The 27,053-nt window shown below is 42.7% G+C and overlaps 1 protein-coding gene across 1 annotated transcript; it reads left to right on the forward strand.

The window, feature by feature from the left end:
- Positions 1-18,335: 18,335 nt before the first annotated feature.
- On the forward strand, positions 18,336-26,947 carry LOC146672978 (uncharacterized). Its single transcript, XM_085401585.1, has 6 exons — positions 18,336-18,366; positions 23,015-23,056; positions 23,137-23,403; positions 25,169-25,408; positions 25,722-25,958; positions 26,691-26,947. The coding sequence occupies exons 1-6, from the start codon at positions 18,336-18,338 to the stop codon at positions 26,786-26,788; spliced, it is 915 nt and encodes a 304-aa protein (XP_085257711.1). The 3' UTR covers positions 26,789-26,947.
- Positions 26,948-27,053: the final 106 nt, after the last annotated feature.

The raw sequence follows: 27,053 nt of genomic DNA on the forward strand, positions 1-27,053 counted from the left end.
GCATCACCTTGCTGTGCAAGTTTAAAACAATGAGGGTGGGGCATGCAGTTTCTGAGATCCGGTGTAACTGGCCAAGATAGGCCTAAGGGACCGCTGTTGCTGGCTACTTCAGAAAATAGGCGAGACCTGGCTCGACTGGTACATCTGCGGGGCTTTTACCTTGTCGAGGAATTACAAAAAGAGCCGATACCGGCCACTTTAAACAATAGGTTGGGCCCTTGTTCGCATGGTCCTCTCAACAACTAAGTGATACCCACGGTGGGCTTTTGCAATCCTGAACAAATTCAAACAATTAGCCAGCTGTTGAAAAGTCGGAGCGGGTCTGGGCGACTGGCTTTAGAAGTATCACTGTAGCGTTTATTTTCTATAGGGCTGAATGTTATTTGCGACCATCTGTTGTGTTAAAAACTACTCTGAAACCATGAAACCACTTACAGAAGAAATGCCCGTTTGATCCGTTTTTAAATAAATACAATGCTTGCATCGCTGCAAGGTGTGACACCAGAATCACAAAATGAGTGTATTTAAAAGACGATTAGTTTGAAAAGAGCGATACTGGCTGCTTATAGCATTTATTTTCTAAAGGACTGAATGCTATTTCTGCCATTTACTGTGTTAAAAACTAGCTGGCTTCCTCTCACTCTTAGTTCAACATTCCGAAATCCCGATTTTTAAATAAAATGATCGCATCAACCCTGGAAAGAAACCCCAGTAGATGTGTAAAAACTAGTTAAATTAAAACTTGGGGTTTGATTAAATGAAACGCTTGTGAACATGCTGACCCATTCAGAAGAAATTCCCATCTGTGACATTTATAAAATAAAATGCTTGCATCACTGCAAGCTGAGACATTGTCAGATTTAGAAAATTAGTGTGATTAAAACACTATTACCAACACTTTTGACTAGAGCACCCCCTCTTTGTTAAGGTGCACTGTGAACCAAAACAGCTTCCACTCCGCCAAGAATGAAACAAGAAACAAAGAATTGCTTTTAAGAACACATATGTCTGCATAACTGAATGTTGCGATACACCTAAGTGATAAAAATAGTTTAATTAAAAAACCCTATGGTTTGATTAAATTAAAACCCAGTTAAAAACACATAAACTCAGATAAACCTATAAACTCATATAACCCCTATGATGCCCTGTGGTGTTTCCACACATGAACAAGCATAACCGGTAGCACACCTGAACGCGCATGCGCACACGCACGAAACCGTCAAACAGGTTGTCAAACCGGTTTGGTTGGCCGCCATATTGGACTAATGCCATCGTATTACTACTAGGCATTATGCAGTCTTTTCCAGTCCAAGGGCAATCCTCACTGCACTCTAACCGTTGTATTATAACTATACCCCAGTGTACACACGTGCATGCTTCGGAGAAAGGGAAAACACTACACATGCCTAGCGTCCCACACACAACCGGACCTTCTCCAAAGAAAAGGACAAAAGAATTACAGAAAACATACAACTAAAATGAACATGAAACACAGACTCTAGCCTAGAGTAACCTTTAACCCTCTGGGTTTGTTCAAAATCACTACCCTTTCAGTTTATTTTTTCCCAAAAGTGGCCACCAACAGATTAGGTCTGTAATTTTTATTTATTTTTTTTGTTTTTTTACAATTTTTTCTGCATAAAGCTTTTAACTAACTTCAGTTCTTTTCATAAATAAAAAATAGTTATTACTTTTTAAATTTTTAATCCTTTAAACACCAGTTTGTCTGTCCATTGCACGAGTTGGAAGACAACCTCAAATCTCACAATTTTATATAATTGCAGTGCTACTGGAATTTCTTGTATTATTAATAGTAGAGGACATGTAATTGATTCACATCAACACTGATAATAATGCATTGTTATTTTTGTGCAGGGAGAGCAAAAACACAAAAACTCCCTCTCAGCTTGTTCGTGGCCAAATTGGCCACCCCTCATTTACGTTTACAAAATGCTATAAAATTCATATATATGAAGAAAAAATTCAATTTTCATTGACTTAATTTTTTAACCCTTTTTTTTGTTTTGTTTTTTTTATTTGTTTTTTTTGTTGTTGTTGTTTTTGTGTCCCGTTTGGATCTATAGCCATCAGAATTGTTGTCTTAAGGCCAAGAAAGATGCCAAGCGGATTTATTTTACCAAGTGGATCATCATGGCCTTGCCATATTGGTCCATTTGAGTGACCTTTATTATAATCATGTATTTATTTCATTTTCGGTTGCTACAAACGGGACAGACATGACTGTGGGATAGGACAGGGGGAAAGAATGAAAGAAAGAGAGGGAGAGAAAGAAAACCAAAGGGGAGAAGAGATGGTGAGAAGGGGGGGAAAAGAGAAAAAAAAACAAAACACCTGGATCACCTGTATGGAGAAGAAGAAAAAAACAGAAGAGAAAGCAAACAAAAAAAAGAGCAACATAATAAATACAGCACTATCACAATAAACTAGCTAGCAGTAGATAACAGTAGATACTGAATATTAAACAATATTGTGCAGCACGCAAGATAGACAGGACACAATGTGCTTTGAGGCAGCAGCCAAGAAAGGTGTAGTCCGCGTCTGTGAGCACCCGTGTGTACACCTGTGTGCATACCTGTGTGGATCAGCATGCTTGTATTACAAAGGTTTCTCCATGTAACGATCTGCTAGGGAGTGTGGGGAGCCACAGCCCTGTCCTCTATGGTATGAAGCAGGTATGGAGGAGATCCAGGCCCCAGATATCCAGAGGCCCCAGAGTACAAGGACCCGAGAAGGACCACCAAAAGGGGGGGAACCGTGCCACCCTCCTGGGAAGAGTTGAGTAGAGCCCCAAACGAGAGGTCACCCAGCAGCTACGGAGCAGAGACCAGCTGGGCCACAGGTGCCCGGCCCCGCCAATCGGCCACCAGGAGTGAGCCGGTACATACATGAGCGCCCAGCCCCAGTCGACAAGGACCACCAACACACCAACGTCTGGGGGCATCAGCCACCGGCAGGGAGTGTGGTGAGGGGAGATAGGCTTCCGTACTTTGGAGGGCCTGAGATGTTCCCAGAGAGGTTGAGTCTAAGACCCAACCTGACATATAGACAAAGACGAACAGGCGCACGCGGACACAAACGTGCATTCCCACCCCATATACACAACCAAATACTCGGCACTCACCCAACGTGTAGACAGACACAAATAGACACTGCACAGACAGTCGCACTCCCCAAACATACTCTATATCCCAGCTCTAGGTACCCCCGCCCTCAGAGGGGCAAGCCGCACCCAGACCCAGGAGATGTAACCCTTCTCTCTGGGGTGGAGGCAAGCGGACCACCTCCTTATCTGCAGTAGCAGGGAGGCCCCGCAACCCAGATCCCAATCTGAGCAGCACCTCCTCCCAGCAGCAGCAGCACCGCCCAGCCCCACAGAGTCCGGGGCAGCCCACCCGACTCCACCCCAGAGAAAACTGCACTCACCCCATCATCCAATCATCTCCCAAACTACACAAGACAATAGACACCCAGGTTGAGTTCATTCTCCACCTCTCCTATATCTCTCCCCCCACCTGCAGAGTGAGCTCTTGTAGTGAGGAGACCACCTACAAAGATATAACAACCTCCCCACCAGTTAGAGAGCCCCCTAGTTGGGCCGATGCACCAGAGGTCCCCTGCACTGGGGCTGAGCCCCCTGCACCCACCCGCCCACAGCTCCGGCGACACAACAGCCAGGACCCAAGCCCCCAAGGCCCAGCCAGCACCCCAGACCGGGGGCGGAGCACCCCCGGACCCTCAAGCCTCCACGCCTGTCCCGGACCCACCCAGGGGCAACCAGGCTACCAGGCCAGTAACCAACGTCCGCCAGCACAGACCATCCCCCATCTCCGCTGTATGCAGCCACGTGGAAAACACCATCTAAGAGCCACCAGAGCCCCTAACCAGGTCATGGCCACATCCCCCAGGTTAGTCCCTCTAGGGAAACGTCCCTAGGGACTCCCCAGACGCCCTAAGGCCGTCCCTACCCCCATATCCACCACAATAGCGAAGGCAGGACCAAACCATGACCCCCCCAACCCCCACTAGGTGATGAAGCCGATCAAAGGAGCCCAAAGGGATTGATCAAATGTGATGGCAGAGGCTGTTTCAAGACTAATGTGATCTATTAGATGGTTTTTATATTGGTTAGAATTAAGATTATTTTTCCAGTTAATGAGGACCATTTTCTTGGCAATGCATAGGGCCGTAAAAACAACGTGGGCTGTGTTTATTTCTGCAGTGACCTCATCCAAGTTGCCCAGCAAGCATACTTATGCTGGGCTTACACTGTGCGATTTTTGGCCCATTTTGAGCCGATTTTTGAGTCGTGCGACCGTTTTGGCGATCGGCCCGATTTTGGCCTTCATCGTGCGTCGTGCATCGTGTAGTATACGTGGGGTAACGAGACGCGATTAACACCTCACGACCAGCTCCCGATCATCAATCGTCGTGAGGGTGTCACCGCAGTTTGTGACACTGCGCACGCGCAAACACAAATGTCAGCGAAAAAGACGGCGCAGCAGTGCACTGTGTGATCTGGACACAAGCGATGGAGGTACAACTTGTAGAACTATGGCAAGCTCATCCGAGCCTTTTCGATGTGGCATCACAAAATTATCACAACCACAACAACCGTGAAAATAGTTGGATCTACACTGCTGCTCAATCACAGCTGCCTGATCAATGTTTTTCATTAGCAATTTAGCAAAGTTGATGGTGGTGGTGTGCGTGTCTGTGTGAGTGAAAGACAGAGAGGGAGAGCGAGCGACAGAATTTCTGTTATAACCTTCATCTTATGGACGCACAGTGTGAGCACTCTCACTAGTGTGAGACCCTGCATCGTGACCTATGAACTTCTAACCCCTGCGAGTCAACCGTACAGTTTGAGCAGGAGCTGAATCGCGCGACTGAAAAAATCGCAGTGTCTGCCCAGCATAATGGGGAGGCTGGAATGTTACATTTCAGACACTTTGATAAGTCTTCACATATCTCACGCCAAAACTTCTGAACTGGTGGACAGAACCAAAGAGCGTGGATGTAATTGTCCGGTGTATTTGCTGTGCCGTGTGAGCAGTTGTTGGAAGGCAATTTTTTAACCCTTTAAAGCCGGTCGGAGCGGGCACGCTCCATTTTGGGTAACTATTTTTAAATCCCTGTAGAACCGGAACCACGTAAGCTAGCGCAATAATTTTTTTTTTGCATATAAAACAAGAAAGCAAAGGTGACAGGAGGGGCGCTGCTCTTGTGGCGACCTGCAGCAGGTGTTTACTGGCGTTTTCTTTTTCTTTTTCTTTTTAACTTTGTTTTAACTCTGTTTTTAACCGTGGTTTTAACTTTTTATTAAGTTGGGGTTTTTTTGCCGAGATGGAGATCTTCTACACCTTAGTTTTATTGTTGTTGGCGATATTCACCTGGAGTCATTCACTCTCACTGATAATCACTTATACATGCGAGGAACTACTTGGATTACAGTGGTCCTGTTTGTCTATGTACGACTCTTCTAATGCTTGGACAGATGAGATTCTTGGTGAGGATTTATTTGCCCAGTCGAAGACTAATTTTGGAAAGCCCCGATGCTTGAGAAAACGCGGGAAAAAAGGCAGCGTGCGTCAGCGTGTAAGAAAACTTCGGAGGAAGAATCGTGTTCCTCTGCCTTCTATCTTTCTGGCCAATGTCCAATCTCTTAGGAACAAAACGGATGAATTACAAGGAAATGTGCTTCATCTACGGGAAAACAGGGAGGCTTGTCTAATGGCGCTTACCGAGACATGGCTGACCGATATGGACAGTGACACTTCACTGCGAATCAGCAGCTTTGGGACCCCTGTCAGATTGGATCGAAACTGTGGAGTAACACGCAAATCTCACGGAGGAGGGATATGTTTGTATATCAACCAGGGCTGGTGTAATAACTTTACTGTGCGGGAGCGGTTGTATCTTCCTGACATCGAGCTCCTTTCAGTATCTGTTAGGCCTTGTTACTTACCGAGGGAGTTCCCTCAAATCTTTGTCACTGTTGTTTACATTCATCCTAAAGCTGACGTTAAAGTTGCTGCCGATGCCATTTTTAAAGTGGTACACAATCTGCAGACTCTCTCACCGGATGCTCCTAATTTTATTCTTGGTGATTTTAACAATTGTAATCTTAAGAAATCACTGAACAATTTCTTTCAATATGTCACTTGTCCTACAAGGCATAACAAAACGCTGGATTTGTGTTATGGACCAATTAAGGGGGCATATAAGTCTGTGGCTGGACCTGCGCTAGGTTCTTCGGATCACAATGTTATTCACCTCCTCCCTGCTTACAGATCTGTGATTAGGAGGGAGAAGTACGGTGGCTGGGAAGTGCAAATCGCAACAAATTAAAAAACCGCAACAAATTAAAAACCCGCAACAAATTACAAAAACCCGCAACAAATGAAAAAAAACCACAACAAATTACAAAAACCCACAACAAATTAAAAAACCCCACAACAAATTCAAAATCCTTGACGGAAAGGGATTGTCTGACACAACGTGACACAACGTGACACAACGATTAGCCTAATAGGGCTTTTGGAGCGTGATGTCACGAGAGGGGCGTGGCCAGGATTTTTGGTTGAGGCGCCATGTTTCTGGGCCAAACAAAGTGCTAGCGAAAGAGGAGCGAATGTACACGGATAACACCAGCTATGGTTCGTACTTGCTGTGCGGTCGGTTGTAAAGTTAGATCGCACAACCGGCAAGGGAATAAGGTTGAAAATGGTTTATCTTTTCATTCTTTCCCCACCTGGAAGCAACATGAGACAGCTCATGTATCGGATGTTACCAAAAGAAGACCACGCTCCTTGGAATCAGGCCCCCATCTCCATCTCCAGAACTGCAGAAACTCCCGGATCATGGGGCCAGTCTTCTGCAAAACATGAAGGTCAAACAATGCACACCCAGGAAAGACTGAGGTAGTGGCTTGAACGGCGGGGGTTACTGGTTTCCTACCAATAACCTGGGGCAAAGGGTCAGGTACTACAGACTCTGAGCCTAGAGAGATATTACAGGAATTATCACATGCTCTTATGTGTCTCATGAATAGGGTTGTAAAAACAGTCCCCTCCTGAACCTCGCCTCAGTGGTTCAGGGGGTGGAAATTTCCCTTAATGGAAGAACAAACAACATTATTTGAACTGACTTGCGTTGCTATACCAGCTGACTGCGCAGGCATGACTGTGGGCTCACCAGGGCACTCTCTGGCAAAATGCCCAACCTGCACATACCTCCACGCTCCCATAATATACCCTCACGACGAACATCCATCAAGTTGGCAGTAGGGTGGGCACGGACATAATGCTTGAATTGTCTGGGTAAGAAACAATCAGGCACATTTTCCAAAAATTGATCTCTAAGTAAGACATCTGTGTTCAGCAGATCAGGAGGGGACTGTTTTTACAACCCTATTCATGAGACACATAAGAGCATGTGATAATTCCTGTAATATCTCTCCCTCCTGCCGTTTTCTTGAAAAAAAACCCCCAAAAAAACCCCAACTCCTACAGAGAAACATATGACTTAGTACACCCATACAGTTCCTGTAAAATAGTCAAAATCTTTTTTGGGATTGTTTTTCTCCTCTGGAAGCTGATATTTAATCTCTTCTCTGGGCTCGCCTTCTGGATGAACATAGATGAAAAGGGTTTGGTTGGCTGGTGAATGATGTCGTGCCCTCAAACAGGCTTGCATCTCTTCCACCACTTGGCAATACCTATACCAGTCTTATTGTTTAACCATGGGAACGTCCTCTTCTGAGGAAGATAAATCAGTCTATCAGTCACGGGAGCTGAGACAGCAGAATACCCATGGATCAATGAACCTGTAGAAGCAGCACTGGTCTCAGGCTGCTCCGATTTTCGCTCTTGCCGCATCCGCAGATTTTCTACCAAGTCCTTTAGCTGTACGAGTTCTTCCTTCATAATAAAACAGAAGAGTATTAAAATCTCTTTATAAAACCAGAAGTCCTTCCCGCTGTCTTGTCACTTCACACAAATAAACCATACAAAACAACATGATCCAAAACAACCAAAACAAAAATGCCACGTATCTGCCTGCAGATGTCCTGTCAAACAATGCCAGATTGTAGGGGCGCGAGAAGGAGAGGGTGAATCCTTCTTCTGACTCTTGGTGGCGCTGTCACTTGGTGTTCGCTCTCATTGCGGTAGAGTATTGTTAGAGTGAATTGTTAAATGTTGTAATTTTTATGCTTTCCATCTCTACATTGTTTTAACTCTGTAATGAAAGGAAGTCCTTTGTCCCCCTCTCCAGCCTCTCGAGGTTCTGGGGGGGATGTAGTGTTTTATTGCAGGTACATCCTTTCTGGAAGATCTGTTTATTGTGATGTTGCTTCCTGCTTTTATGACCCTTTTGGTCAGCAGGAGGTCACACACACACATTCTCACATAACACACACACAGCCTCACATGCATACAGATGTTCACACATATACATACAGTGCCTTGTCTTAGAACCATGTGGGCGTTACTGTGATGTGTATTGTGTGAACTGTTTTCCCAATAAAAGGCAGCGAGAGGAGGCTGGATTTGGGGTCATTTTGTGGTAGACACCAACGAGGCCTCCCTTGCAAATAAATCGATCGATCGCTGACTGTCTTGTTTTCTTCATGATGAATAAGTCTCTAAACCAGCTGGGCTTGTGGAAACACAGACCCAACAAGTATCACTTCCTGTTCCTGCTCAAACACAGTGGTGTTTTTGAGTAGCTTCTCCTCTTAGCAATTCAATTTAAAAAAATTTCATAGTATAATCTTCACCTGCTTCATCCGAAGCACACTTTCTGTGTACTCACTACCTAATTTAGAAGAAGTATTCACTCACTGTGTTTTTTTTATGTTTCGCTAGCTGAGCTTAGCTCATAGGCAACTTGCTAGCAGCATGGCCTCTTCACCTGTCCCTCCTGCACTTTCCTACTCATTGTGTGAGATGCTTACTCCTCTGCCTCCTTTATCAGTAGTGATACTTGTAACAAATCTAGCATATTTGCAGCTCTGGAGGCCAGGATTACAGAATTGGGGAGTCAGCTTCCCACCTTTCATTCACCAGTAGCTAGCCAGGCCCCTGTAGCTGGTGCAGCTGAAGATAGCGTAGGCCCCGCTAGCTGTTCCCCGGGAGACCCCAAGCAGCTGGGGAAAGAGGGCGGCTGGGTGACGGTGAGAAGGAAGCATAGTCTTAAGTAGAAAAAGTAGAATTGGGCTGAAAGATCTATCGCTTTATCACTTATTCAAGTTGTAAATCGTGTTTTTAAAAAGTAACTAAGTAACTAAGTAATTAATTACTTTTGAAAATAAGTAATCAGTAAAGTAACAGGATTACTTTTTGGGGAAGTAATCAGTAATTAGTTACTGATTACTTTTTCAAGTAACTTGACCAACACTGGATGTCAGTGACATCAGGATCATTTGTTTCATTAATGGTAAAATGGTAAAATGATAAAAAAAAAAATTAAAATAAAAAAAATGGTAAAATTGATGGATTCCTAATCTTGAAGAATCTGTCTCAACTTCCTGAACTGGCTATAACCTGGAACTAGTAGATTCAGGTTTTCTGACGAACATTTTAAGTTTTAATGCTTCCTTCAGAGATGAGTGCCTCCTTCTGGTTTGTGTACTCAGATTTTTACTTTTTCATTCTTTCTAAATGTTGCTACTACTACTATTGACTACTACTATTGCTACGATTGACCTAAATAGAGGACCATGTGTTTGGTTATTGTGATTTGATGTTAAAAACAGCATGACATATTTAACATGAACCATCAGTATGATCGAAACTGAACTGATAAAGACAGGAGACGTACAGTTTAATACAATTTTATCATGTATATTAATTATACAAAATGGGATAAAAGATGAAGCATGTGTCCCTTTCCAGTTTCTTAACTTAAAAAAAAAATGTTTTCTTTTTCTGGTGCAGCTTCCTCTACTTCACACCTGTCTACAAAAACAAGCTGACTTCCTGTTTTTTTACCTCGTGTAGCACCAAGAAAACTAAGCATTCACAGAGTGTCTGTCCTTTAGCTGGACTCGCTCTGATCTTTGTGGGAGCTGAAATAAATAAGTGTAGAAGCTCTGTGTGACTCACCAAAGAGCAGTGTGACAACTGCAGTCTTCATGTTGTCTTGATGATGACTGAAGATGAAAGTGAGCAACAGAGTCTCACTTTAGCCTGTTACCACATTAAAGACGGAAGTCGCAGTATTACCAAGGAAGTACTTATTGGTACTCAGGCCGCACGCGTGTCCTTGTACAGTTGAAAATAATCCACAAAGTTCCCTTGTAGTTGAAAACAAACATGCAAACATTTATTTTCACAGTCTTGAATTATAGTAATCCGTCTGAATGTTCCTGTACACTTCCAAGCACGGCAAGAAAACAGTTTGCCTCCAAAGCTAGTTAAAGCCTCTGTTACTCCATAGTGCTGATTGCGACTGCTCCCTCTGTGCACAATTACCATGTATTAAGGGAACAGTATGTAAAAATTTAAATAAGGAAAGAAACATTACACTAAACAGAATAAAGTAAACCCTGAAATTCCCAATTATCTTACACTTTATCCTCATCCATAAAAATAATGCAATTCAAGTTATTAACAAATATACACTCAGTGAAATGTGAGCAAAGTAAGATAAATTTAGACCTTTATCTTATACATTCCCAGCCCCTAATTGTTCTATAGACTTATAAACAATTACAACAATATTAACCCTCTGGGGTCCAGGGCATAATTGGCCACTTTTGACTACTTTTGATTTTACCTCTATATTTAACCTTTAAAAGCTGTTTATCTTGCCTTGTTTGGTATCATTATTTTCATCACAACCTCAATATCTGAAATTTTAGGGGTTTTTTTTTCATTTTGGAATACTATATTAGCACAATTGATCTAAATTCAGTCAAAAAATTCAAAATCAGAGTAGAAAAAAGTTATATTTTTTACTGTAAAACCCACAAACATGTTTAACAAATCAATTTCATAACTTGAAATGCAAATAGAAATTGTACATTTCTAAAAATTATACACAAGTTTTGCAAACAACAAAGTTATATTGTACTATTTATCAAAAAATGCAGCAAAGGCCTCAGGCGTTTTTTATATAACCATTTAAATCTATTTACAGAACAATCAGCTGGGCTGCATCAAATAAGAAGGCACACAAATTATTTGTGCCAGTCCAAAAAAGTTCAGTATAAGACAGAGGAGAACAGCACAGGCCTAAACCCTGCAGGTCTGACAGCAGGAGGCGCATCAGTCCTGTTTTCCATGTGGAGACAGTGTTTACACTGCAATCTGCCTATGATGGCTTTTTTTGTTTTGTGTGACATTCAGCAGTTTAACTGACACACAAAACAAAACAATAACAACACAACACGCTAACAATAGCCTCCAAACATGCTAAATGTCAGGTTTATATTGTTGATTGTCATTTATCCTTAGAAATATTTACTCATATATGCTTAAGGTTTATAATCGATGTCATATTGATAGGGGTCTGATCCTTAGTCGTCTGCAAAGACTTTGTGTGCATTCCAGAGTGTTCTGGCATTCACACTCAGATCCTAGGGTCATGAGAGAGGTTATCTTCCCTTACTGATATATGGTATAGCAAACACATCTATATCTGTTTTAGTCTAAGTGCCTTTTGTTTAGGTGGACTGCTGGATTTCCAGACCAGCAGGTTTAGGGAAGTCGTTAATGGGGTCACATCTTGACACCCCCCCCCCCCCCCCCCCCACCCACACACACACACACACACACAGCTACATACACACACAGTACTCTTTTTTCTAATAAAAGAGCAGTGTTACGAGGGAGCGGACAAGAGCGACTGGAACCATATATGGTTCTCTCCATCATATATGAGTAACACAAAGAACTTTGCCTGCTCGTGTCTTGCTTTGCTGTGTAGCTGAAATGTCTCGTTCCAGCGGCGGGTTTGTGCTAGAAAGACCCATCACTAAACGTCACATTTCATATGTCTTACATATGAAAACTCTCTCTCTCTCTTTCTTTCGCTTGCCCACTTTCCGTCGCGGGTGTTGCTCCTAAAACTTCCCCTTCTACCTAAACAACCAAATGCCACATGTTGCCATATTATCTTTTTGATTGGCTGACATTGTAAACTTTAACACCTATAGGGAAGGGGTGTTTTTTCTTTTTCTTTTTTCACTCACAAGCGGAGAGTGTTTGCTAGTGATGTCCATAGAAAACGTCGTTTTTTTGGGTTTTTTTTTTTGGGGGGTTTTTGTCCCGTTTGGATCTATAGCCATCAGAATTGTTGTCTTAAGGCCAAGAAAGATGCCAAGCGGATTTATTTTATCAAGTGGATCATCGTGGCCTTGCCATATTGATCCATTTGATTGACCTTTATTATAATTATGAGTTTATTTTATTTTCAGTTGCTACAAACGGGACAGACATGACTGTGGGATAGGACAGGGAGAAAGAATGAAAGAGAGGGAGAGAAAGAAAACCTAAAGGGGAGAAGAGACGGTGAGAAGGGGGGGAAGAGAGAAAAAACAAACAAACAAACAAACAAAAAAAACAAAACTCCTGGGTCACCTGTATGGAGAAAAAAAAAACAGAAGAGAAAGCAAACAACAAAGAGCAACATAATAAGAAAAAAAAGCACCATCACAATAAACTAGCTAGCAATAGATATCAATAGTTACTAAATAATAAACGATATTGTGCAGCACGCAAGATAGACAGCGCACAATGTGCTTTGAGGCAGCAGCCAAGAAAGCTGTAGTCCGCGTCTGTGAATACCCATGTGTACACCTGTGTGCATACCTGTGTGGATCAGCATGCTTGCATTCCAAAGGTTTCTCCATGTAATGATCTGCTAGGGAGTGGGGGGAGCCACAGCCCTGTCCTCTATGGTATGAAGCAGGTATGGAGGAGATCAAAACTCCAGACATCCAGAGGCCCCCAGAACACAAGAGACCAAGGAAGACCCACAGAGGGGCAGCCGCGCCACTGTTCTAGTAAGAGCTAAGGAGTAGGGATGGGTATCGTTTAGGTTTTATCCGATACCGGTGCCAAATCGGTACTTTTGAAACGGTGCCGGTGCTTAAACGGTGCTCAAACCGGTGTTTAAAGAATGGAGAACACAAAATTGGTCCAAAAACCTCTCATGTTCAGCTGTTTTTTGTAAAAAGATAACAATGTTAGCCTTTTCTGCACAAATGGGGCATATATGGTATCACTCTTGGCTGGAAGCTTAAACAATGGAAAAAATACAAACTTTGTCCAAAAACCTCTCATGTTTAGCTGTTTCCCTCTTTTTCTTTGGTCATTTTAGCCTTTTTGGCCAGGGTGACGGGAGTATCTGCCATCAAACAAGAAGACAGCCGCATGTAGCTATGATGATGTTTGCTAGTTCACCTTACATGCATTAATGTAATAACGTGGTTAGCCTACTCAACGTAAATTACACACGAACAACATTAAGCTACTCATGCAGAGAAGAACGGCTGCTGCTGCCGTCAAATACGGTGCATTTCTCGGCTTTTAAAAAAAACCCGCTATGCGTCGCCAGGTGTTTCATCGGATTCGAGGTGTTACCTCCTTTGACAGTATCACAGTATCAGCTTAAAGCGCTTGTTGCAGGCTGCTGAGTTTGCATATTTTGCTGTGAAGTACAGCCAGACTTTTGACCGCTTCGCCTTGGGCATTTTTAATCTGTAGCTCTGCTCCAAAAGAACGTACGTACCTGGACCCGCCTACTATCCTCGGAAACGTAAAATGATTGGCTAGAAGTGTATCACAGCTCAGGAAAAAAAAGCACCGAAATAAAGCACCGAAATGTGCACTGCTTTCGGTCTGGTTACTACCGTTTATGTCAGAACCGGTGCCATCATGGCACCGGACACCGGTACCCATCCCTACTAAGGAGAGTCCCAGATGAGGGCTCATTCAGCAGGCGCGGAGCAGAAGCCAGGGGGAGTTGCAGTGACGCGCCCGTGAGCTCCGCCGGCAGCCAGCTGTGCCTGAGTGACCGAGCCCCAGGCCGAGAGGCCGGGGGCACCCCACCTCCGAAGTGGCCCGAGCGAGCCCCAATAAGCGGCCGCCAAGGAGTGAGCCGGTGTGTACCCGGACGCCCACCCCCAGACACAAAGAACCACCAATGCACCGATGTCTGAGGGAGTCCGCCACCGGCAGGGGAAGTGGTGGTGGGGGGAGATAGGCCTCCAAACCTTGGAGGGCCTGAGATGTCCCCAGAGAGGTGGCGTCTGATACCCAACCTGACATATAGACACAGACATACAGGCACACACAGACACAAACATCCATTCCCACCCTCATGCTCTCATATGCACTTACTCCACACTCAACCGACGTGGAGACAGACATAAAGAGACGCTGTACATACGATCACACTCCCCAAGCGTACTCTACGAGCCGGGTCTAGGTACCTTTGCCCCTGGAGGGGGGAACTGCACCCAGACCCAGGTGGTGTTACCCTTTTCCCTGCGGTGGGGAGAGGCAGACCGCCCCGACTCCGCAGCAGCAGGGAGGCCCCACACTCCAGACCGCAGTCGGACGGCCAACTCCTCCTAGCCCCCCCGCTCCAGCAGGCCGCAGAGAACGGGGGTGAGAGAAGACTCCAAACCTCCCTCCACCCGCTCATTGTAGTGTTGATGCATGTGTGTTCTAAGGTGCAATTAAAACCCAGGAGGGCATGGAGCTACCTGCCAGAGATCAGCAGGTAAGTGCATAGTCCCTCCTGCTAGCCCTCAATGTCTACGTGTATTTAAAATTGAAAAAACGTCGTTTTTAATGTTCTTCCCGCTGTAAACACCGCTGTTTTGTTCAGAAAAAGACATCGTGTGTATTTTTTATCATAACTCTGGTTTTACGTGGCCCATCGACACAATTCAAAAACTGGTATATACAGGATGGACCATTTATATGGATACACTGTAACAACATGGTAATGGTTGGTGATATTAAAGTCCTGTTTGTGGCACATTAGTATATGTGAGGGGGCAAACTCCTTAAGATGGGTGGTGACCATGGTGGCCATTTAGAAGTCGGCCATCTTGGATACAACTTTTGTTTTTTCAATAGGAAGAGGGCCATGTGACAAATCAAACTTATTGGTAATGTCACAAGAAAAACAATGGTGTGCTTGGTTTGTGTTTTGATTGCCGTCCCGCGGACGGCAATCATTTTCTGCCTGGAGCTAAGGGGGCAAAACAATCTCATGAGTGCTGCTGTTTGACTGAGGAAGAATAAAGTCGTGGTAAGCCAATCACATGACCACTTCAAGATGACAAAGCAACAAGGTGATATATACCAGTTTCTAAATTGTGTTGATAGGCCACGTAAAACCAGAGTCATGATAAACAATTTATACCCGGCGTTTTTCCTCAATAGTTTCATCATGTTTACTGTCTAAGGACAGCGCTAACAAGCACTCATAAGCACTGCTTATGAGCAAAAAAAAAACCCAAACCTGCCCTTTCGTGTTGGTGGGAAAATGCACCATGTCGACCAATCAAAAAATGATATGGCAACATGACATCTGGTTGTTTAGGAAGAGAGGAAAGTTTTAGGAGTGACGTGTTGTCTTGTGTAGTTAGTGTGTAGTGCTGTGGATAGTTTTGTGTTGTGTGTCAGAACAATGAAGTGTCTCCAGGTAGAAACAGGAGTGATACACCTGCTGCTGTCAGACCTGCAGGTGTCAGGCTGTGATGTTGTTTGTAAAACTTGTGCATATGATTTTAAACATTTTCAATTTATATTTGCATTTAAAGTTACGAAATATGATTCATTAAGCATCTTTGTGGTTTGTTACAGTAAAAAATATCACTTTTTCAACTCGGATTTTATGTTTTTTGTCTAATTTTAGATCAATTGAGTTAATACAGTATGTCAAAATGGAAACATAACTGTAAATTCAGACACGTGGGGTTGTGCTGAAAAGAATGATAACAAAAAAAGGCAAAGTAAATAGTTTTTAAAGGTGAAATGTAGAGGAAACATCAAAAGTAGTTAAAAATGGCCGATTATACCCTGGGCCCCAGATGGTAAAACATTTTTTTTTAAGTAATGCAATAGTTAATTAATTACTTTTAGAATATTATAACTCAGTTACTAACTCAGTTACTTTTTTGAAGAAGTAACTATATTTTAATTACGTTTTCAAAGTAACTTGCCCAACACTGATAATAATATAATAATAACGATAAAGTTGTGGATCTCAGACTCCACCAGTGTTCCTCTCACTCATCAGCATCCACCCTCAAAGTTGCAGTGTGACTGGGGCAGGTTATTCTGATCATTCCTCCTCTGCTGCAAGACCAAAGATGATCATCATGTAGCTGTTAAGACAGTAATGGAAACTTTACACCTGACTAGAATCAGCTTCCTGTGAAGACTGCTGACCTTCTGAAGCAGAGCAAACACTGCTCTGACATTCTGTCAGCTGACACAGCTGGATGTATACCCCTGAAGTATTTCATCTTCACAGAAATGACAAAAACATAGTAATGACACTGAGAACTGTACGACAATCATCCAACACAGAGCTTCACATCATTTACAGGTACTCATAATTTCCTACACTAGTTTATTTATCATAGTTTGTGTGAGTGTTTCAAGCTGACAATCAGCAGGCTTACAGCCAAACTCTGTTCTCACAATTCCCTTTCAGTATGCTTAAACCATACAGTTGTCAACAATGCTTCACATAAATTGATAATTACACTTAAATTTAGCACGGTGGCACGGTGGTTAGCACTGTTGTCGCACAGCAAGAAGGTCCTGAGTTCAATTCCACCATCAGGCCGGGGTCTCCCTGTGTGGAGTTTGCATGTTCTCCCCGTGTTTGCGTGGGTTCCCTCCGGGTACTCCGGCTTCCTCCCATCGTCCAAAGACATGCAGCTTGTGGGGATAGGTTAATTGGATAATCCAAATTGTCACTAGGTGTGAATGTGCGAAAAAATGTGAGTGCGAATGGTTGTCTGTCCCTGTGTGTTGGCCCTGCGACAGACTGGCGACCTGTCCAGGGTGTACCCCGCCTCTTGCCCTATGACAGCTGGGATAGGCTCCAGCGCCCCCCGCGACCCTGAAAAGGATAAGCGGAAGCGAATGGATGGACACTTAAATTTAATCAGTATGTCATCTGTGACACAAAATCCTAAAACAAGCCTGATGTGACATTTGAGGAAACTGAACCTTTCCATATACATGTAAAAGCATCAAGAACAGTGTGGTATTGAGTACTGATTCAAAGTGTTTGCTTTACCAGCTTGTAAACAGGAACAAAGCAGTGTCTGTTCTGTATAAGGTCCAGCTTCATGTATTGTTTTTGTGAACAACCAGTATTGCATAACATCCGAGGCTGTGGTTGGCTGGAAACCTGCATGATGGCAAGAAATGGTAGGATGTGGTCTGGTGTAGGATGTTCGTCTAAAAAGCATAGCTACTGTTTCTCTAAGTAAGCTGCAGAGTTTGGATAGTCTCTTAAGAGAATTCTGTCAAAAGAGAAGTTTAGCAAAGAATGCTTAGATAGTTGGAATAGTTAGTAGAGTTGCCAACTGTCCTCTAAAAAACGGAATCGCCCAGTATTCAGAGAAAATGCTACACCTTTCATATTGAGCTGAGAAGGAGCACAGTTTGTCCCGTACTTCAGCTAGAATGAAACAAAAACACAAAGCTGGAGTTATTCTGCGTCTTTATGCTGCACAGCTGCCTCTTCTTCTCTCATTCTCCCCCCCCCTCTCTCTTGTTGCTACTTCAATCATGAAAATGATCACTGATCAGCTGATCGGCTTTTCTCTAGTTTGTTTACCGGTCACTTTGCGCTAAAAAGGGAAACCAGCAGATGAACAACAGCAGCATGTTTAAGCTTGATCAGCTGTTGTTAGAGTTTATTTAATATTACTTTCTAATTGTCTACTTGTCATGATGTCGGTTTGGTTATTTGGTGAGAGGGAAACATGAAGATGAAACCAGGAGATGTCCTTACTGAACCATCAGAGCTGTGATGGAGAAACAGGTTTACCTTTTAGGAGACATGAATGAGTTGAAGTTATGAAGTGTTTCTGAGAGACAAATAACATCAGGATCCTTTTCTAAGCAGCTGACAGCTGGTAACTGTGCAGGGGCGGGTCTATCAAAGTTTTGCCAGGGGGCCATGAAGGGCATTAACAGGGAAGGGAGGGTAAGCAAAGAGCTTTCACTCTGAGGCTTCTGTCTTTAATGTGGTAACATGCTGCCGTAAAGAGCTGAAGTGAGACTCTGTTGCTCACTTTCATCTTCAGTCATCATCAAGACACCATGAAGACTGCAGCCGTCACACTGCTCTTTGGTGAGTCACACAGAGCTCCTACACTTAATAATTTCAGCTCCCACAGAGATCAGAGCGAGTCCAGCTAAAGAACAGACACTCTGTGAATGCTGAGTTTCCTTGGTGCTACAGGAGGTAAAAACAGGAAGTCAGCTTGTTTTTGTAGACAGGTGTGAAGTAGAGACAGCTGCAGCAGAAATGAGAAAAATAAATTAAATTAAGAAACTAGAAAGGGACACATGCTTCATCTTTTATCCCGTTTTGTACAATTAATATACATGATAAAAGTGTATTAAACTGTACGTTGTTGCGAAATCAGTTTTACCCCGGTTCTTTCTATTCCTCGAGCATCCAGAGATGGCACCGGACTCAGTAGTCATTTTCACAAAATCTTTTATTCATCTTTATTCATCTTCATTTATCTTCATTTAAGCATGCACTTCTAGAAGGGAAGACGAGGCCGGTGTCCCTCTCCAAAATCTTCACCCCTTTGTTAGTTACAGCCAGCTTTATAGAAGTGACCCCATCATAAAACCCCCTACGGTGTGCTGCAAACTCTGTCTGTGTCTATGTGCACGAGCACGTGAATGCCTACATGTGCACGTTCCCACGTGTCTATGTGAGTGCTCGTGAGTGAGTGCGTGCGCATACCTGTGTGTATGTGTGAATGCACATGAGTGAGTGTGCGTGTGGATGTGTGTGCGTGACAGTTAACACTTAGACCCCCGGAGAGCAGTCATTTTGGTTTTCTACCTTAGACCCCCGCGGAGTCATCATTTTGCGTTTCTACCTTTAAAAGCCGGAGAGCAGTCAGTCAAATGCTGGAGTCATTCATATGTATATTGGGTCGTTACCTAGGAATTCTGGAGGGAGGGGAGTGGGGGTGAGTGATTGAGGGGGTGGGGGAGCTGCTAAAAGCGGTGAGCTTCCTTTTGTGTTTCATCTTGATGCATTCTCAATCATCCAGGGAAACAAATCTCCAAAAGTCACCAACTTGGAGTGTTTCAGTTTGCCATCTTGGGGAGAAATCAACACACATGGGTGTATGTCCTTTGTTGCTGACATTTATTGATAAAAACAGTACAAAAAACCAACCATTTGTACACATATTTACAAATAATTCAACATTGTCAGCAATCACTCACAATCCTGGCACTGCCATGGTACCTGTAGTCTGCATTTACCACATGTGTACCTGTAGCAGTGAACACATCGCACAGTGGCCTGATTTATCTTGCATTTGTGTTTGACCTGACACGTGGCTCTTTTTCCAGGGCTCGGTGTGGAGGGTTCTGCCCGAAGCAACTGATCTTTTCTTGCCTTCTTCGCAGCTACATGAGAGTGAGCCAACTCTGTTGCAAGCGCCACCAGGAAGTCCACCCGTCTTTCCTTCGTCCCGGTGCATGCTTGATACAGCACATGTGCATTCAGTGCTGCCATGTCAATCATGTTATAAAACACGGCGACTGGCCAGCACCGTGTTCCTTTGCGGACAGTGTACTCCAGAACCATCTGGTCAATCACATCCACGCCACACTTTGTTTTGTTGTAAAGGGTGACAGTGTTTGGTGAACCACGCTGTGCATGCTGCTAAGAATATAGACTGTCTTCTTCCGTTTGGCCGCATACGCCGTCAGCGTGGCAGCAGAGGTTGAAAACACCTAAGAAATAAGATAAATTGTTATTTTCATAGCCCTTTTACACACAATGAAACACATAAACATAGAACCACAAAAGACCTGCAACATACCTGAGTGGTGAATTCATTGCGATCTGTTGCGATCTGCAGCAAACTTGTCAGTCTTTGCTCGATCACAGCGGGTGGACTTGTCATCAAAGCGTAGGTGTTGCATGATGTTTTGGAAGCGGTTTCGTGCCATAGTTCCAATTATCTGTGGGTTTCCCAGGTTTGCTGACCAGCAGTCATTTACCGATGGAAGCCTGCAAACCCCCCGCAAGATCACAATTGCAATAAATGCCATTAGTTCAGGGAGGTCCATGAACCAATGAACATGCTCCGTTTGCTGTGCATGTTGAATAGTCCATTCTTGAATGCTACGAAGCATGTCAAGAGTGACGAAACACAGGAAGCTCTGAAGGCGACTCGAGATACTTCTCCTGGCCTTAGCCGTTGGCTCTCCATCTGCAGCGTACGCTTCTATTGGGGTGAAAGGGAGACAGGTCCCCACATGTTCTTCACGCCACACTGTGCCATCTTTCGCTGTCTCAGTCCCCAAACAAGGTCTCTTTTTCGGTGGAGAAGCAGTCTCCTCATCTGCAGTGTGAACAAATTCAAATTGTGAGCAAAATGGGAAGGTCAAACAAAATCACAAATGCATGCATAGATACTAATTATAATTCCAGTATCTCCTCCTCTGTATCAGAATAATGTCTGAAATATCTTACTTACTAACTACATCCACTTACTTGTTTGAAATGAAAAAGGAAATAACATGAAATGAAACTAACCGGAAGACTGATCAGACAGCTCTGAGTCCGAATCCGGCTGAACTGCTAGGTCTTCTCCATCCGAGTCACAAGGGTCGACTTCCGTCAGGATCATTTCCAAGGCCTGCTGAGTGGTGAGTCTTCTCTGCATTTTCTTTCCTTGGAGAGGAGGTCCGTACACCAGAGGCAGTGCCAGGATTGTGAGTGATTGCTGACAATGTTGAATTATTTGTAAATATGTGTACAAATGGTTGGTTTTTTGTACTGTTTTTATCAATAAATGTCAGCAACAAAGGACCTACACCCATGTGTGTTGATTTCTCCCCAAGATGGCAAACTGAAACACTCCAAGTTGGTGACTTTTGGAGATTTGTTTCCCTGGATGATTGAGAATGCATCAAGATGAAACACAAAAGGAAGCTCACCGCTTTTAGCAGCTCCCCCACCCCCTCAATCACTCACCCCCACTCCCCTCCCTCCAGAATTCCTAGGTAACGACCCAATATACTTATGAATGACTAGCCAATTTAGCTTCCACTTCCACCATTTGACTGCTCTCGGGTTTTATAGGTAGAAAGGTAGAAGCCTGGGGATGCTAGTTTAAAACACTGTGGGTGAAGATATCTTCCTAGAGGTCATAAAACTCCCCCCACAGTTACAAATGTTAACACCCCCACCTTAAAACATCCTCTGGGGAATTTCCACTCAGTGGGGGAGAAGCCTTCTAAAATCTACTCCTAACTTCACAACCCAATGAGGCCTTTATTACTTTACAGACAGTGTCTCTACAATAATCCTACATTCTATGTTAACACATTTCTAAACTCTAAAATAAGCTAAACACTCCTACAACGTCTCCTGTCTTTATCAGTTCAGTTTCGACCATACCGATGGTTCATGTTAAATATGTCATGCTGTTTTTAACATCAAACACTAAACACATAGTTCTCTGAGTCAGTAACAAGTAGTAGCAACGTTTAGAAAGAATGGAAAAAATAATAATTTAAATACACAAAATAGAGGGAGGAAACTCCTCTCTGGCAGGAGCATTAAAACTAAATTATCTTCAGAATATCTGTGATTACAGAATGAAACACAAGATGACTTGGAAGCTGAAGTCCCAAACTCAAAAACACTGCTTAAACTGACCCGAGACCATATTTTTTTTTTCTTCTGGGTTTCAGGAAGATGGATAATCATCTTAAAACAGATTGTTTAAAATTTGGTCCTACCGAGTTCAGCAACGGCATTTGTCAGTTTAAAGGAAAGGATATGAATGAGCTAAATGGGCTAATTTTTAAAAACCCAGAACCAGCTCTCTGTTTTGGGCAGCCAGTTGGCTGCTATTCTTTTAAGGACTCAGGCTGCCAAGAAAACCTCCAAAACTACTCAAAATGAATTGCTCAATTATAGGGGAAATATTGCAGACAGCATCTTTTTAGCTGTGAAAGCTAATTAGACAGCAGAATTAGCACCTGTAAGCCACTGTGTGATTGTGCTCAGGTACGTGACTGAAGAAATCTTCAATGTGAAAAGGTTTGTATCTCCCAATCACTGATGAGAAGTGCTGAGGGATTAAAAATCAGTAAAGGAGGAGCTCTGGCCCTGTAAGCTGGAAACAAACTCATTATTCTTCGTGAAGTCAATCAAACTTGAGATTTAGGATTTAGCTTGTCATGATTTAAAAGCTGTTCAGGTGCCTTTAGTGAGGAATGACTTCCTCTGATGACATTATCCCAAAAGGCCTGATACATGAAGTGCTGCACAGATGGTTGAGCTTTGGTAACCCAGCAGATTTTTGTAAAGTGCTTCTAACAGTTTACAGGCTGATGACTTGGTTGGGCTAACTTTATCCAGGCATGCCCAGATTAGGTCATGCTTTTAAATATAGCCATCTAAGACATCAAGCGTGGATATCACAGCAGATGGCCACCCCTACCTGAGCCTGGCTCTGCCGGAGGTTTCTTCCTGTTACAAGTGAGTTTTTTCTTCCCACTGTCACCAAAGTGCTTGCTCATAGCGGGTCATATGATTGTTGAAACCCAACAATCTCTGTATGTATTATTGTAGGGTCTACCATACAATATAAAGCGCCTTGGGGCGACAGTTGTTATGAGTTGAATATCTCCTAGAAAAAGAGCAACAGCAGTTTTTTTTTCTCTGAGGACAATAAGAAGGAGTTTAAAGACTTTTAACTCTGTGGACTTTTCACCTGTTACAGGTGTGTGTGTGCTGCTGCTGTCTGCACCGACTGTTTCTGCAGGTGAGTCGATGGAAGTGAAAACAATCAGTGAAACTCCAACAAGAACACAAATAAATTTGCTCTGTCTGTCTGTCCTCCAGTCTCTTTGCATGCTAAACCAGACTCAAAGCAGTTCTTCAGTAATTGTGGTCAAGTGTCTCTGCATTGTGTTGACGATAAACAGACAGCTGATGGATGGACAGTGAAGAGGACCAGAGGAGGACTCACTGAGGACTGTGGAGCAGCTGCAGGCTTTGATCTTGATGATTCTCAATGTAATCTCAATTTGTGCAGCCCCTCTGATGGAGCTTACTTCTGTGAAAGCTCATCTGGACAGCGTAGCGATGAAGTTAACATCACTGTTTCAGGTACAGATTAGTGATGGGATTTCTGGCTCTTTTTAGAGAACCGGCTCTTTCGGTTCGGCTCACTAAAAAGAGCCCGCTCCTTCGGCTCCAAACCGGCTCTTCAGGTTGTTTTGTTGCTTTAATTAATTTAGTATTAACAACAAAATAAAATTATGCACAAAAATAATTACTAATGTAAAAAAAAAGTGGTATTATTTATATATAAATATATGCAGTTGCCCCTAGAGACAAAGCACGTACAAACTCCAAAACACATTTCTAGCGTTAACTGGACTTCAAAACAGAGCTACTAGATCACTTAAATTACACAATTGAAAGCATGTGTGTATTGTTTGTGTATTTATACACAAGCATTCATATATATTCAAATAATTAAAAAAAATGTTCATTTACCTGTTACCACCACACACCAAATGTGGTCGTTGGTACTTGCTGGCTTGTGTAGCCACTACGTAACAAAAGCTCAACACTGCCCCCTAGCATCCTGGAGCACTTCTGTTGTGTTTGTACGTGTTTTGTTCTAGTGGCCACCGTAAATATAATTTTATTTATTCACTCCACATAAAATGTAATAAATAAATCATATAATACAAAAACCAACTCTTCACATTTCAACTTTTAACTATTTAAATTTTCAGCTTTTTCCTTTTACAAATTTAAAATGAAACAACACAAAACACTGCAAACCACAACACAATAAAATATAAATTAAAATATGAAAACAAAAAGAAGATGCATATTCTCTGTCATATGGACCTGCATGAATAAACTTTCTGAATCCTTTATCATCTGCAACTGAAAATAGTTGTGGATGATTACTATACCTTTCTAATGCATAGAATCAGATCTGATTCTGAAGGAAGTGATCTTTTTCCTTATTCAAACTCTTTTCCTTGACTATAATAGAAATGTCATAGAGATCAATGAAAGGTTGTAGTTTACATCTTACTTTAACGATACATGTTCTTCCCCTGTTAATGTATTCAAGTCACATAAACTAGAAGAGCCAGTGAAATCTATCCCATTGTTACAAATGTTGGAATATTAAAGAAGGAACAAAGAGGTCCATATTCACTGTAGTGGCACAAAACCTCTATTTGACATTTAACACTGCTGGATTTACTAAAGAGACTCAGTGTCCAAAACTAAATAGATTTTGCATTTCAAATATTTCAAACTCAACCACTCTGTGCTCCTCCGCCACTGCCTTGTTTGAGTTTTGGACAAAATGGATTCTGGGATATTGAATTCCGTCATTTCAAGCTGATTGGAAAACAAAACAGCCAATCAGATTTTTTTTGCATCCAAGTCTGTGATTGGCTGGTTTTGTAGCACAAATACAACAGTGTACAGAAAGAGTTGAGCGCCCACGGGCAGAAATGTTGAGAGCGCGAGTAACACAATGTGAGCAAGAGCAAATGCAAAAACTGAGTGACAGGGGCTGCTGTTGTGTGTGTGTGTATGGACAATAGCAAACACTGAAATACAGTTTTTGCACGCAGCAATGACTTTTGTTCACTCAAATTTATCTTTTCTTCGCTCAAAATAAATTTCTCCTCAAAATGCAACACTTGCACCTGCAATTTTTTTTTTACATGCACTCAGAATAGTAGCACAAAAATAACGCCAAAAACCAAAGTGGCTGTACTGTCTGACTGACTCCAAAGTCACAGGTGACTGATGACCCCTGCTGAAGCTTTAGCTTCTGACTGCTCTGTTAGTGTAACTCTGTCTCTCTTTATGAATCGTTTTGTCTCTTATACAGAAAAAGGAGTGATCTTGGAGATCCCTGCACTTCCTGTGATAACAGGAAGTGATGTTACTCTGCGTTGCAGACAGATCAATGGTGACATGGTGGCAGCTTACTTCTTCTTCAGTGGACGTCTTCTTGGATCTGGATATAAAGAGCACACCATCTCCAATGTGCAGCAGTCTAATGAGGGTCTGTACTGGTGTGCTACTGATCTGGCTGGACCATCTCCTAAAAGCTTCCTGAAGATCAGAGGTCAGTACACTGACATCAGTTCATGTCATTGTGGTTACATAGTACAAAAGTCACCTGTTTAACATTTTCCTAAACACTTTCCTTGACCTTGATGGAAAGCATCATGAGGTGGAGGAAAGGTGTTGTCACGAAGAACTGAGGAAGAGTAGAATCATATATTTAAGACAATTCCCTATCAACAACCATTAGTGAGGAATGAAATCATTAGCAGTGTTTCTGAGCGTGCGGTGCCAAGTTTGGACCAAGTCATTTTACTTTGAGTGACAATACGATTTAATGAACTGAAATCACTCCCTCACCTCTCCTCCTACAGATCCTGTAACTGCTTTCAGATCTTCTGTGGCTCCTCATCTTGAAACCATGCGCTCCAGCTCCTCTCTTCCCTCTTCTTCTCATCCAACCAGCTCTTCCTCACCTGCTCCTCAACCTCCTCCTTCCTCTCTGTCTGTGTTCAGACTTCTCTTCCACCTGCTGGTCTTCTGTCCATATTTCATCACAACCGGTCTGCTGCTGTCTATTTACCTGGACCGGATCTCCGCCACACGCTCAGGTAGATATCTGCACACAGGTGCATCACTGTGAGCTAGGTGATGTGTTTCATTGTTTTTAGTTTTGCTTCATTGAGTTTAGATATCTGTGTTCATGGTGTTTTGAGTTTACGTTATCATAATTATTATTACTGGTGTAGGAGTAGATTGTTCCTGGATTATTTTCTCAGTTTAGTCTTCATGTTTCTTACGTTTGGAACCTTTTAGAAGTAAAATTATCGTGGTTAGAGTTGTAGTTCATTTTCACTTTCTTGTTTTTCAGCTTTTACTTCATGTTTGGTGTGTCTATGTCACTGTACTTTTGTTGTTGCTTTTTTAAATCTTTTCGGTTCTTGATTTAGTTTTGCTTCCCTTATCTCAGTGTCCCTGATTAGTTTCAGCTGTTGTTGTTTTCTGGTGTTTCCTGATTCATCCTCATTGTGACTGTGTGTAGCAACAGTTTTCACTTGTCTTCTGTTTGAGTCTCTGTTAAGATACTCTCCTGTTTACCCGTCATTCATGTGTCTAATAAAAGCTGTTTTTTAATTAGTGTGTCTGCATCTGGGTCCACTGATGATCAATCAGTAGGCAAAGGAAGTAAAACGTCTTCACACTTTCTTCATACTTATATCTAGATTAAATAAACATCTTTGTGTGAGTGCTAAATGAAGCGAATCCAGGAAACCTAAAGACACAATAGTTATGTTAGACGTGTTTCATTGTACTGGTCACTGATGTTTTTACTCTGTCCACAGGAAACAGAGTTGTTGTTTCCATGGAGATGACCCACCAGGGTGGGCAGAATGAGGAGGTTGCTGTTGATGTCACCACTGAGCATGACTTCTCTGAGTGATCCAAATTAATGTTTCAGTGCAGCAGGGACCTGAAACATGTCAATCTTCTTAAATTCTGATGAAACTTTATGATACATGATCAAAGAGAGCGACCATCTCATCGGAAGCTTCAGCTTCTTGTTTATTAGAAGGAAAACGTAATTCTGGTTTTCCCTTGTTCACTTCCTGTGAAGCCCCTGAAGCTGTTTCATCAGAGCCTCACTGAGGCTGTTAATAACTTGTTATATATACTTTATGTCTGTCATTAAAAACTATAAATAAAGA

Source organism: Rhamphochromis longiceps, linkage group LG3 (genome assembly GCF_057381845.1).
Source record: "Rhamphochromis longiceps isolate RC_006_pf linkage group LG3, R_longiceps_female_GT1.1, whole genome shotgun sequence".
Classification (NCBI taxonomy): domain Eukaryota; kingdom Metazoa; phylum Chordata; class Actinopteri; order Cichliformes; family Cichlidae; genus Rhamphochromis; species Rhamphochromis longiceps.